This window comes from Sorex araneus, chromosome 1 (genome assembly GCF_027595985.1).
Source record: "Sorex araneus isolate mSorAra2 chromosome 1, mSorAra2.pri, whole genome shotgun sequence".
Classification (NCBI taxonomy): Eukaryota; Metazoa; Chordata; class Mammalia; order Eulipotyphla; family Soricidae; genus Sorex; species Sorex araneus.
The window spans coordinates 166,645,461-166,657,687 of record NC_073302.1 but is presented as its reverse complement, the minus strand read 5'-3'; the positions used below and the strand labels follow the sequence as shown (position 1 = coordinate 166,657,687).

Here is a 12,227-nt window from a genome sequence, read left to right as displayed (position 1 = left end):
AATGTAAGTTGAGATACAAGGTAAGGTATGACTTCTTACTCTTCACATTCATTATTCCTTTTTGTATTTCTTACATTTTATCCTCCTAATAAAAAATCATCAGCTAAATGCACAGGTAATAGTTCGCAAAATTCTTACACTTGAAGTTAATGAAAGTATACTTGCTTGATTTCTCAGCTTAGCTCAAAGAGAACTAAGAACAAATTTTAGGATAATAAATATTTGCATACATCTACAGTCAATTGTTTTGCAGGACAAGTACGGAAAATATGACAGTAAATTCAGCAAGCATAAGCCACTATATGGGAATATCTATACGAATGAAAGTTCATCTCACTCTGATAACATGGAATGTAAATACTCCTCTAGGATCATCATTTTCATCAATCATTATCTCAGCTATTTCCATTCCAGGTCTTTGAACACTTGGTTGTCCTACAGAGAAGTCAGAGCTCAACAGGTAAACCTCTGTGATGTTGACAACAAATCCTTCATCTAATTCAGGAACATCATCCTGGGTGTGGAAAATGGTGTTTAAAATTTTTGTTAATATTTAATTTTCATTGGAAATATTTTCTTTCTCAATAAATAATGAAGTATTATCCACAAAAGTGCAGTTCTACAAAACATGCTTTTGTATTTGATACTTTTGATATATTTAATATTTTGCTATATTATACCTAACAATAATTTCAGGATTATAGGAAACACTCAAGATTATTGGTGCTACATCAATGAAAACTTAACACTAATTAGCCAGGAAAATTATTACTATTTTTAAAAATTTTATTGAATCACCATGAGATAGTTACAAGCTTTCATGTTTGGGTTAAAATCTCACAATGATCAAACACCCATCCCTCCACCAGTACACATTCCCCACCAACAACGTCCCCAGTATACGCCCCTTTTCCAACCCTCCCCCTGCCTCCAAAGCAGACCGTTTCCCCCATACTCTCTCTCTACTTTGGGGCATTATGGCTTGCAATTAGACACTGAGAGGTCATCATGTTTGGTCCATTATCTACTTTCGGCAGGCATCTCCCATCCCAACTGGTTCCTCCAGCCATCATTTTCTTAGTTATCCCTTCTCTATTCCATCTGCCTTCTCCCCACCGCTCATGAAGCAGTCTTCCAGCTATGGGGAAATACCCCTGGCCCTTGTATCTACTGTCCTTGGGTGTCAGCCTCATGTTATGTTATTCTATACTCCACAATGAGTGCAGTCCTTCTATGTCTGTCCCTCTCTTTCTGACTCATTTCACTTAGCATGACTCTCCATGCCTATCCATTTATAAGCAAATTTCATGACTTCATCTCTCCAAAAAGCTGCATAGTATTCCATTGTGTAGATGTTCCAAAGTTTCTTTAACCAGTCATCTGTTTCAGGGCAATTTTATTTATTAGAGCAATTTTATTAGGGAAAATTATTTTTTAAAACCCTTTCCCCACAATTTTTATCATACTCTACTTAATATAATTTTGCATAATTATATACTCCACAAGATTTCTCTTTTGCTTTGTATTGTTTATTCTGGGGTCATACCCGACAGTGCTCAGTAGTTACTCCATGCTCTGTGCTCAGAAAAAACTTTTTTTAAAAAAAAAATTAAATCACTGTGAAATACACAGTTACAAAGTTCTTCATGCTTGATTTCAGTCAAATAATATTCCAACACCTGTCTCTGCACCAGAAATCACTCAGTGCTGGGGACCAAACCAAAGTTGGTCACATGCAAGGCAAATCCTTACCCATGTACTATCTTTCTGGCCCAAAAGATATATTTTTTAAAACTATTTCCATCCTTCAGGGAATTTATATATAAAATTATAAATAATATATATCAGTTTTACATATTAATTGCAGACTAGACTTACCGGCAAAATGGCAATATTGGCATGAGTTTTTTTCATATTCTCTTTCATTATTATAATTGTATCTTGTAACATGAAGTCTTCATTCTCAGTCGCTTGATTATTAACATGAAGCAAGAAATTAGATTTCGCTACCAAATGAACGGCAATGTCCCCAGTTAGTCCTTTATCACGAACAATCTGCAACTGAAGGATGGTGATGTTCTCTGTGGGAGAGACACATCTCAGGTAAATACATGTCCTTGATGCTACCCTAAGCAATTAGGGAGTTCTTTGATCTTTTAGGCAATTAAAGAAAGACAAGGAAAATGAACAAAGGTATATTCCCAAAAAGATTAAAGTTCTGTCTACTGTTCCCATAGTTGTGCTAAGATCATCAAAAACTTTGAAAATTTGACTTCTGTTTTCAAGTCTGACCTCTGCCTTTTCAAAACGCTTTTCTATGTTCTGCATGCCATAAATTTCATTTATCAGTTTAGGAAGGGCGCATGCCCAGAAACATTCAGGGCTTATTTCCTGCTCTGTGCTCAGGATTACTCTTGGAGGTGCTCAGAGGACCATAAAAGGGTGGCCAAGATTTGAACCAGGGTTAGCAGGAATGCATCTTAAGAGAAATTCCTGAAGATCTTGGGAAAGTTACATATGTACCCAATGAGCAGAGGGGATGATTAAAAATGCTAAGGTTCTTGAAAATGGAAGATCAAATATAAAAAATTATGCACAAACTAGTCATCAGAAGTAGAAAAACTTCTTATGAGTTTTCCGTCACAAACTGAAAGTTTTTCACAGTACCAAGTACTTATTTTACTTTTTAGATATTTTAAATTTGATTTGCAATGTAAATGAAAAAGCCACATGCTAAGTCTGCACCACTGATCTATAAATTTCTAATGACTAAATTCTGTATCTTTAACAGTAAAACACAGAGCACAATTTGGGGCATATACTAAGTGCCTTAATAATAGAGGCTGAATAAATAAAGAAATCATTTTATTTTAGTTTCCTGCTTCTGTTTCCATTTACATGGGCATATGTAAATCCAATTTCAAAACATTTCCCCAAAAACTACTTAAATAAAGGTCACTGAAAAATGTTCAAATTTGCTAACAGATTTTTAAGCCTTCACTAGTATATTTGAAATATTTTCATATATATGACTTGTTTATTTGGATAATCAAATGACTTTTATCTACTAAATATCCTACAGGTGATGCCAATTCTTATTCTGGCAAAGATCTCAGCTCTAAGTTCAAAGGGAGCAATCATATATCATCAAAAAAGACTTCAAAACTGAAGTTTTGAAACTAGTTACAAGAAGCATCCCTCACCAAATGGCTGCTTTGCATGCCAGATCCCCTGCCCACAGGCCCCAGTCTCACCCAGTACAGCTGGGGCCTAGCCAGGCCTAGCCCCAACTGTAGCAGAGTAGGGCCCCAAAACACCACCACCCCTGCCCCCACCACCTCAAAATACTAAAAGAACATGTCTGCAATCAATGAGAAGGAATTGAGAGAATGTTCTTTGTTGCTGAAGACCCAACTATTGAAGATCGGAAGAATCTTAAGTTCTTTAAGTCAAACCAAGTTTTTATGGTTTAGAACAATGTACAGACAAATGCTTCAAGCTGAATGAAAACAACAGAACTTACATCTCTGAGACTTGTATTGTGAAATTTGAGGGAGAGGGGTGGAATGTGTGAGTCCTACACTGTGACATTTTGCAATCCTCTGAATTTATTTAAGGTTTGATGAAAACTCACTCTAAAAACCATGAAACATAATAGATATTGAAAAAAATCAATATAGAACTAAAGCATCCCTCACCCTCCACTCAGTACTGTGAGAGAGTTTTTGCAGATGTACCTCTCGAAGAGCCCAGCAAGTTATCGAGAGTATCCCACACGTACAAAAAAAAAAAGCCTGGCAAGCTACTCGTGGCATATTCGATATGCCAAAAACAGTAGCAACAAGTCTCACAATGGAGACATTACTGGTGCCCGCTCAAGCAAATCGATGAACAAAGGGATGACAGTGCTACCTATTATATCAACATTTTTTATTTTAATGAATTAGAACTATACCTTCTCTGTCCTTTTCATGTCTGTCACTGCTATTATCTTCAGAAATTTGAGACATGACACTAACCTCAGCTATGTTTAATTTCCCATAGAACATAGAAACCTCACTATAGTTCCTTTAAAAAGAGGGGATTCAGGGCATAAGTTGCTTCAATCATTTGAGAAATTCACACGAAAGGATATCAGAGTGCAATTTACAGTGATGTTTTCATTTTTAAAAACACACTGTTGGTAATCTACACGTTTATCTGAAGTACTATGAATTCCTTGTACAAAAGAATCTAAAAATTTAACAATTTAATCACCACAGATAAATTTATTATGAAGATAAGATCAACAAATATGTATTACTTTACACATTCTTTAAATTTTGTGTTTCCTACCTATACCTAATTGAAGGAGAAGAAGGAGGAGGAGGAGGAGGAGGAGGAGGAGGAGGATTCTAAAGCACAATCATTACTAACAGGTTAAACAATAAATATCTTGCATGCCATACACATTTGTGTTTTTAATTGCTTCCTATAAATACTGAAAACCTACAGAAAGGAAATCTGAGTGAAGAAAAGAGGTGAAGGATAAAATAATTAAGTACAATTTAAGAGTCACTTACACTTCAAAGATTTACTAAAAATATCAGCATCTCAATTATAAGAGAAATGTCTCAAAAATGAGCTGAAGCATTCCCAATAGTATTATTGTTTAGTAATTGAATGATAATAAACTTAATAATTTTAAAAGTTTAAGAAGATGAAATACAACATATCAAACTGGAATAAAAAAGCAGAGGAAAGAAAGAAACTTATATTCCTAAGTAAACAGAATAAAATTATCCAGTAACTCTTACTAGAATACTTAACAAGGTTACCTTCAGGCTCAGCTGTTCTCAGGAAGAGAGACTCGTCAAGCCAGCCCACTAATCCATACGGTGCATCATTGGACAGAATGGTTATCACAGACTTGCTCCTCTTCTGATCAACAGTAGCACCTTTGGATAGTTCCTCAACCCCTTCTGTGTTAATGTGCGTGAGTGTTATAGCCACTGTCTCTGAAAACTCTGGCATGTCATCAGCAAGAACAGTCAGCGTGATTGTAGAAAGTGCCTGGCCTTCAGAAAATGAGATCTAAAATTTTAAAGATGGAACTTATTCATTTTAGAATTGAATAATTAAATATTAAAAAATTAAAACTTAGTCCTATGTTCAGTTCTTCCTGGTTGGGGAGTTTCTTTCTCTTCTACTTTCAAAAAAAACCTTTCTATTAACACCCCCACATAGACCCTCCCCCCAAAAGTTAGATTTTCTTTAATACTGGCAACAAGTTCTAGATATCAATATATATGTATATATCCATAAATATAAAAGAACAGAGGGTTTTTTTAAAAGAAAATGCTCTGGGCAGGAGCGATAATACAGCAATTAGGGTTCTTGGCTTGCACACACTGACGCACGTTCTTTGAAAATACAAACAGTATTCACTGTATCACTGTCATCCCGTTGTTTATCAATTTACTCGAGTGGGCACCAGTAACATCTCCATTCGTCCCAGCCCTGAGATTTTAGCAGCCTCTCCTTACTCATTTTTCCCAGTGACTGGAAGCTCTTTCAGGGTCAGGGAAATGAGACCTGTTATTGTTACTGTTTTTGGTATATTGAATATGCCACGGGGAGCTTGCCAGGCTCTCCCGTGCACTTATATTATTATTCAAATAATATTATTATTATTACTATTACTATTATTATTCAAATATAAATAATTTTGATAGTGTTTATATGTGGACACTTAATTGGGGAAAATGTATTCTAGTCAAAACACAAGATCCTGAGATACACATGTTATAATTTTAGCAGTTTGCATAAATATTCAATGCAGAAAAATTACCATAACATTCATAAGGCAATGAAACTCAGAAAAACTGAAAACTGACAGAACACATACATTTGGCTTCTTCTGAGAACATTCGATGCAAGGTCCTCAGAAGAGGTTCTCAGAGAAGCACTTGAAACAAAACAGTCTATGAAATCCAAGGCACCGCAAGGAGATCATAAATTTTGCAACTAGGAATTAAAGATTCTTTGAACCCACTGAGTTAAGTTTATTTCTTTGACCCAACTGTTTCCATTCTTGAACCCGAGCCCAATTTTATGCTTTACTCCCATAGTAGATAATGTGATTGTCTGCCAGTTCCCTTGTGGAAGCTGATCACCCAGTTCCCGAGTGCCAGGAAGAACAGCTTCTCTCTATTTCACTGGCAACTGCTCTCAGTTTTACCAAACAATTTCACCCAGATAAGTCCCACTAAGAGGGTGAACTAGGGTCAAAATCTCTGTAATAGAGATGAATATCTCTGGCCCCTCATCCCAAGCTGAATCAACTCAAAGAACTAGCTCAGATCTAGAACTCCTCAGAAAATCAAGCTCAAATGCAATTTCCTGTGGATCAGCTTCTCACGCTGCACATTCTCATCAACCTCCCTTCCTGGCTTATCTCCCCAGTAACTTTTCTTGACACAACCCTCAATCTCAGACTCTGTCTATAGGAAACAAGCTACATCATTTTGCAACTCTGGCTTAAGGTTTTGTAGGTAGGTCGGATTACTTTATTTGAACTTGTTTCCCACCTAAAGTTTCCCTTTGCACAAATATTAAAACACTTCCATCCCTAATTTGACTGGTTTCATCATTCTGAGAATATGATACACTGATAATGTGGCTAAACAATGTTCTGTACGAACCTCAACAGCGATGACAATTCTTTGCTTGTTTATTTGGAAGCCACACTTGGCAATGTTCAGGGCTTACTCCTGGTTCTGATCAGGGATCATTTCTGGAGAGTCTCAGGGATTTATATGGGTTGGCAGGGATCTAACTTGGGTCAGCCACATGCAAGACAAGCACCTCACCCATCGTACTATCTCTCTAGCCCTGTGATGACATTTTTTTACAGATAATTTTGGTGTTGCTGGGGGGGAAAAAGGCCAATAATCACAACACTAAAACTAACCTTAAATTATAACTAACATTAAATTATAACCCTCTAGTTAGCAAAAATCAAGTACTTAAATAGTCTACACAAACACTTCATCTATAAGGTAGGGTTTGATCCCATTCTTCAATAGCTATCAAAATGTAAACACGCCTCTGCTATAATTTTGTAAAGTACATACCACTCCAGAGGTAGGAAATATATCTTCAATATTTCCATCAGCTTCCCACACTATGGTTACACGACCATACGTTCCTTTCAAACGCTCAACATTCAAAGTTACTAGACTATCTTGTTCCATTTCTTCTACTTCCTTATATAAGGAATTCTAAAAAAAATACACAGGAATTGACAATTATCTGAAATTACACAATGTAATTATGAATTTTTAAACTTTGCATGTCACACGGTTTGGTCTTTGGCATCACACAGTCCACAATGCATCATGAGGTGCAATTTTGGAGGATCAAATGAGCACTTCCAGGAGTGGTCCTGCAGTCCCCTAAGGACTGCTAAGATTGACTGGATAATTCCTGGCACCCACAAAGTACTAACAGCATAGTATTCTTCTGGGCCCAACACTGAAAAATCTTAAGGTCCATTCCCTCCTCCCCACCCCCCATACACTCCAAAAAATGCTACTTTGAGAAAATATCAAACTTTATAGCAGTATTTTATACAGTGTTTCCACATTGTTACAGATGTTACAAAGTAATAAGATCCTGCCAAGGCAATTAAACATTTCTATAGAAAGTGCTTTTATTTTAAGATATGCATATAATTTGTTCACTAAAGACTATTCCTTTTCAGAGAAGCCTCTCTCTAGCTAAAGCCACTCTTAACTAGGGTTAGTAAAATGCACATTTGACGTGGCCATAAAATCTTTAAGAAATGCTATTATCAGCTACAGTTCCTTCAGGAGGAAGAGCCCAAAGAAACCTGTATTGAGGAATTTGGCAGAATGTTTTGAAATAAAAAAATATTATCAGTGGTCAATGAGTTAAATAGCTTTTCTGTAGATTGAATTTTTTTCTTTTTGGGTCATACCTGGCAATGCACACAGGTTACTCCTACTCTGCACTCAGAAATCACCCCTGAGCACCACTCAGGGGATGCTGGGAATCGAACCTGGGTCGACCACATGCAAGGCAAATGCCCTACCCGCTGTGCTATTGCTCCAGCCCCTACATTATATTCTTATTCTAGAATTTAAGTCAGATTGAGCTGTTTTTTCTTATTTGCAAAATACACCAGAGAAACATACCTCATTGCAGAGGTTGTGAGCCTAGTTAAATAATCTCAGAATACTAAGTGATAGAATTGAAACGGGTGCCCCTTTCTATCTGTTAAAGGAATAGAGTGTCTGGTCATAGAACTCAACGTGGTAAATGTCTGCATAGTTCTCCAAGGAAAAGAACCACTATATGCAAAAAGCACATAAAGTTAAAGTCTCTATTTCTCTTTTTTCTTTTTCTTTCTTCCTTTCTTTCTTCCTTTCTTTCTTTCTTTCTTTCTTTCTTTCTTTCTTTCTTTCTTTTTTCTTTCTTTCTTTCTTTCTTCTTTCCTTCCTTTCTTCCTTCCTTTCTTTCTTTAATATCTACCTGGGTCTTTCTGTCCTCTCTCCTTCATTCCCTGCATTTTTTTCAATAAACAGAAATTACAAAGGCATAACAAGATGACTATTTGCATGAGATGTATGTGACAGGACATTGTTTAGTGCATCTGGAATTTGCTTCCTCAGTATCCTTTTGAAAACAGGAAAGTGGGACTAAAAGCAGAATTAATTCCTATACCAAGGCTGACTACCAAAATTTCAAATTTAAACCTGCAAAAGTAACAAGAGCCAAACTTGTAGCTCAATGACACAGAGCATGCTTCCCAGGTGTGAGGTCCTGGGTTTTTAATAGGACACACAAAAAAAGAAGAAAACTCTAAAAAATCACAAACTAACAAAAAAATCAAGGGTTCAGTGAACTAAGACAATTTCATTTATCACTGGAATTCACCTTGGAATACAGAATAGAGGATAAATCAGAAAGAGAAGGAAAAGAGGGTAAGATACTCAATATGTGATCATTTAAGTATCAGTTATTACTAAGTAATAGCTAGTAAAAAACACACAATCAATAGGTAATTTTGACTTCTACTGCAAAATTTTTATCATTACCTGAGCAAATCCAATAACTCCATAAGCATCATCATTAGACAAAATAGTTACTCTTACATAACCATTATTGCCAATTTCTGCTCCTCCTTTGGGATTTTTAAGTTGAATTCTGAAGGACTCTTCTTCCTCTGGAACTGTATCATCAAGGATATTTATTGCTATTACAGCTTCTCTGTCACCAGGTTCAAATATCAGTTCACCTGAACTAGCATAAGATACACATGAAATAAGTCAACTACAAGAAGTTAAAGACACATGTGTAGCAGATTACACATAAAACCCCTGTAAACCTACTCACCACACTGATCAATTATAAAAGTTTGGGGAAAATAAAATCATGAATGAAATTTTACGAAGATTTTTATGTAACACTGGTATAAATATGAGTGACAACCAAAAACTGGCTTATAATCAATGGTTCTTATATTTTGGACATTTTATGCCACTAAATAAGGACTTAAAATTAAGTGCTATGTATAAGATACCCTCATTCACTGTCCATGGGAGTGTTGACTGGTGCAGCCTGATTTGGAAGACAGTATGGACATTCCTCAAATAATTAGGAACTGAGTTTCCATATGATCCAGTAATTTTACTCCTGGGAATTTATCCCAAGGGCCCAAAAACACAATGCTAAAAAGCCATCAGCACCCCTATGTCACTGTCACTGTTCACAAGACACTGTTCACAACAGTCACTGCAGCACTGTTCACAAGAGCCAAAATCTGAAAACAACCCTAGAACCAAAGAACTGGATAAAGAAGCTACAGCACTTATACACAATGGAATACTACTTGGTCGTAAGGAAAGATGAAGTCATGTGATTTGCTGATACATGCATGGATGGATCTGGAGAGTATCATGCCGAGTAAAATAGTCAGAGGGAGAGGAACAGTCATAGAATGATCTCTCTCAGATGCAGAATATAAAGAAACATAGTAGGAGGATGACTAATGACCAAAGACAATAGAAACAAAAAGGACAATTGGCCCTTAAAAGGGAGCTTGCCATGGGGTGGGGAAGTAGCGGGAAGAGAGAACAGGTCAAGAAATGGCCACTATGACAATGATAGAGATGAGTTCACACTCTGGCTGAGATCTGGGTGCTGAAAAGAGGTCAAGTATTATGTATGATACCCTATAAGTTACAGTACTGTTCACTGTGGCTTAACAGTGCTTAAAAGGAATAAAGAAAAAGCAAAAAGTTCCTGCCAGAGAGCAGGCTAGGGGATGGAAGGGAAACTGAAGACATTGGCAAAGGGAAGTGGACACTGGCGAAGGGAATGGTATTAGAACACTATATACCTGAAATCTAAACCATCAGTAATTTTGGAACTTTGAAATTTACAAATTCAATGTTAAATAAATCCTTGATTTATTTGTGATTAAATAAAAAATTATTTGTATTATTTTTATTTTTTTATTTAATCATCTGGAAACAACCCTAGAGCCCAAGTACTGGATAAAGTACTTTAATTTTAAATAGACTTAAATAATTCACTGTGTCACTGTTCACTGTTATCCCATTGCTCATTGATTTGCTTGAGCGGGCACCAGTAACGTCTTCATTGTGAGACCTTTTAATTATTAAATGTTAATTTTAATTTAAATTTAATTTAAATTTTAAATTTAATAATTAACATAACAATGATTAAATAAATAATAAATAATAAAATATATATAAAGAATTTTTTATTGCAATGCTATATGAAAGCATTGTGTATGTAAGTGCTATGTAAAGGTATTCGGCATAAAATGTTGAACATACCTCGGAATAAAGTCAGACTGGCTCGAGATGTAGGCTAGTTCATACAGGTGTGAGTGGGTGTCTCCCATGAGAGCAATTAAATTTTTGCTTGAATTGAGGCACTTTACAGTAACAGAAGCCACATCATGAGCAGAAGGTGCTTCCAGAATGAAAGAGAATCGATTCAGCTCTGAATTCCAGCCGTAAAGGGCAGACATAGCTTGACCAACAAGAAGTACATGAACTGCAGGAGGAAAAAAAAGGCAACTGCAGTGAAATCAAACTATCACCTCACATTCTCAAAGTTGCATTTCAAAGTAACTATGTATGAATGACCAATTTCTAAAATAATGGCATACAACTTTAAATTCTTAAATGCTGTGGAATAAGCAAGCCAGTCTGACAATATACGCATTTAATTTTAAAAAAGGAATCCCCCTGCCCGTGGTCGGGGGCTGCTCAGAAGCCCCCAGCCCCACCTGGCACCTCTGAGCCATCTCTCCAACTGGCCCTGACTCCTCCCTCTTCATCAGGTTAGGGACGTGTCCTCTCGTCAGGGGGCGTGGTCTCAAAGGGGGCATGGCCTATTTCTGGAGCAGAGTCAGGCTTATGCAGCCGCAGTTATTTCTCCCATTCCATGCATGCTGCCTTGGTCACAATCGGTATAACCTATTCCTCTTAAGATACCCTGGTCATCTTAGTCACTATATGCTAATAGTTAATTGGCCTATCCCATCATAATTTCAAAAACACTATCAGTGAACACATCAAGGGGAACAAAAAGTCCTTTTTATTAAAAAAAGAGATCATAGCCCCACCAAGGGGAACAAAAAGTCCTTTTTAAAGAGATCATAGCCCCACTGCTTCAATTGAGGCCCTTCACAAGCTAAGGTGGAGCGTCTGACAGTAAAGCCCATAACAACATGAAGAAACATCGAAAATCCCCACCGCCAGGAGAGATGGAAGACAGGATCTCAGAAACTCCAACAGGGACTTCCCAAAAATACAATCTCCTCTCAGATAAAGAATTAAGAGAGGAAACCGTGAAGATGGTTCTCGAACTCAAAGCAACTATGGAACAAACATCCAATAAATTAAGGGAGGATATGGATGCAGCATTGGAATGCTCCACCAAGATAATCCAGGAAGAAATGAGAGCAGAAATTTCAAAGCTACAAGCAGAAGTCACACAATTAAAAGAATCGGTAGATGAAAGAAAAAACTCAGTAGGAGCACTCAATAATAGAATGGCTACAGCCGAAGACAGAATCAATGAGCTTGAAGATGAGTTGCAGAAAGCATATAGGCAACAACAAGTAATGGCAAAAGATCTTAAAGTGGCTCTAGAGCGAATTCGAATCTTAGGGGATGACCACAAGA

At 36.7% G+C, this 12,227-nt stretch overlaps 1 protein-coding gene across 1 annotated transcript in view; it reads right to left on the bottom strand.

Annotated features, from left to right (window-relative positions):
* The window catches only part of ADGRV1 (adhesion G protein-coupled receptor V1), a 534,581-nt gene that overhangs the window by 372,437 nt on the left and 149,917 nt on the right, over positions 1–12,227 (bottom strand). Inside the window, exons 51-56 of the mRNA XM_055138625.1 lie at positions 10,869–11,091; positions 9,102–9,306; positions 7,116–7,262; positions 4,818–5,073; positions 1,879–2,081; positions 338–514 (exon numbers count right to left, since the gene is read on the bottom strand). Of these exons, the coding sequence (XP_054994600.1) occupies positions 338–514; positions 1,879–2,081; positions 4,818–5,073; positions 7,116–7,262; positions 9,102–9,306; positions 10,869–11,091 (1,211 nt within the window). The remainder of the gene's footprint in view (positions 1–337; positions 515–1,878; positions 2,082–4,817; positions 5,074–7,115; positions 7,263–9,101; positions 9,307–10,868; positions 11,092–12,227) is intronic.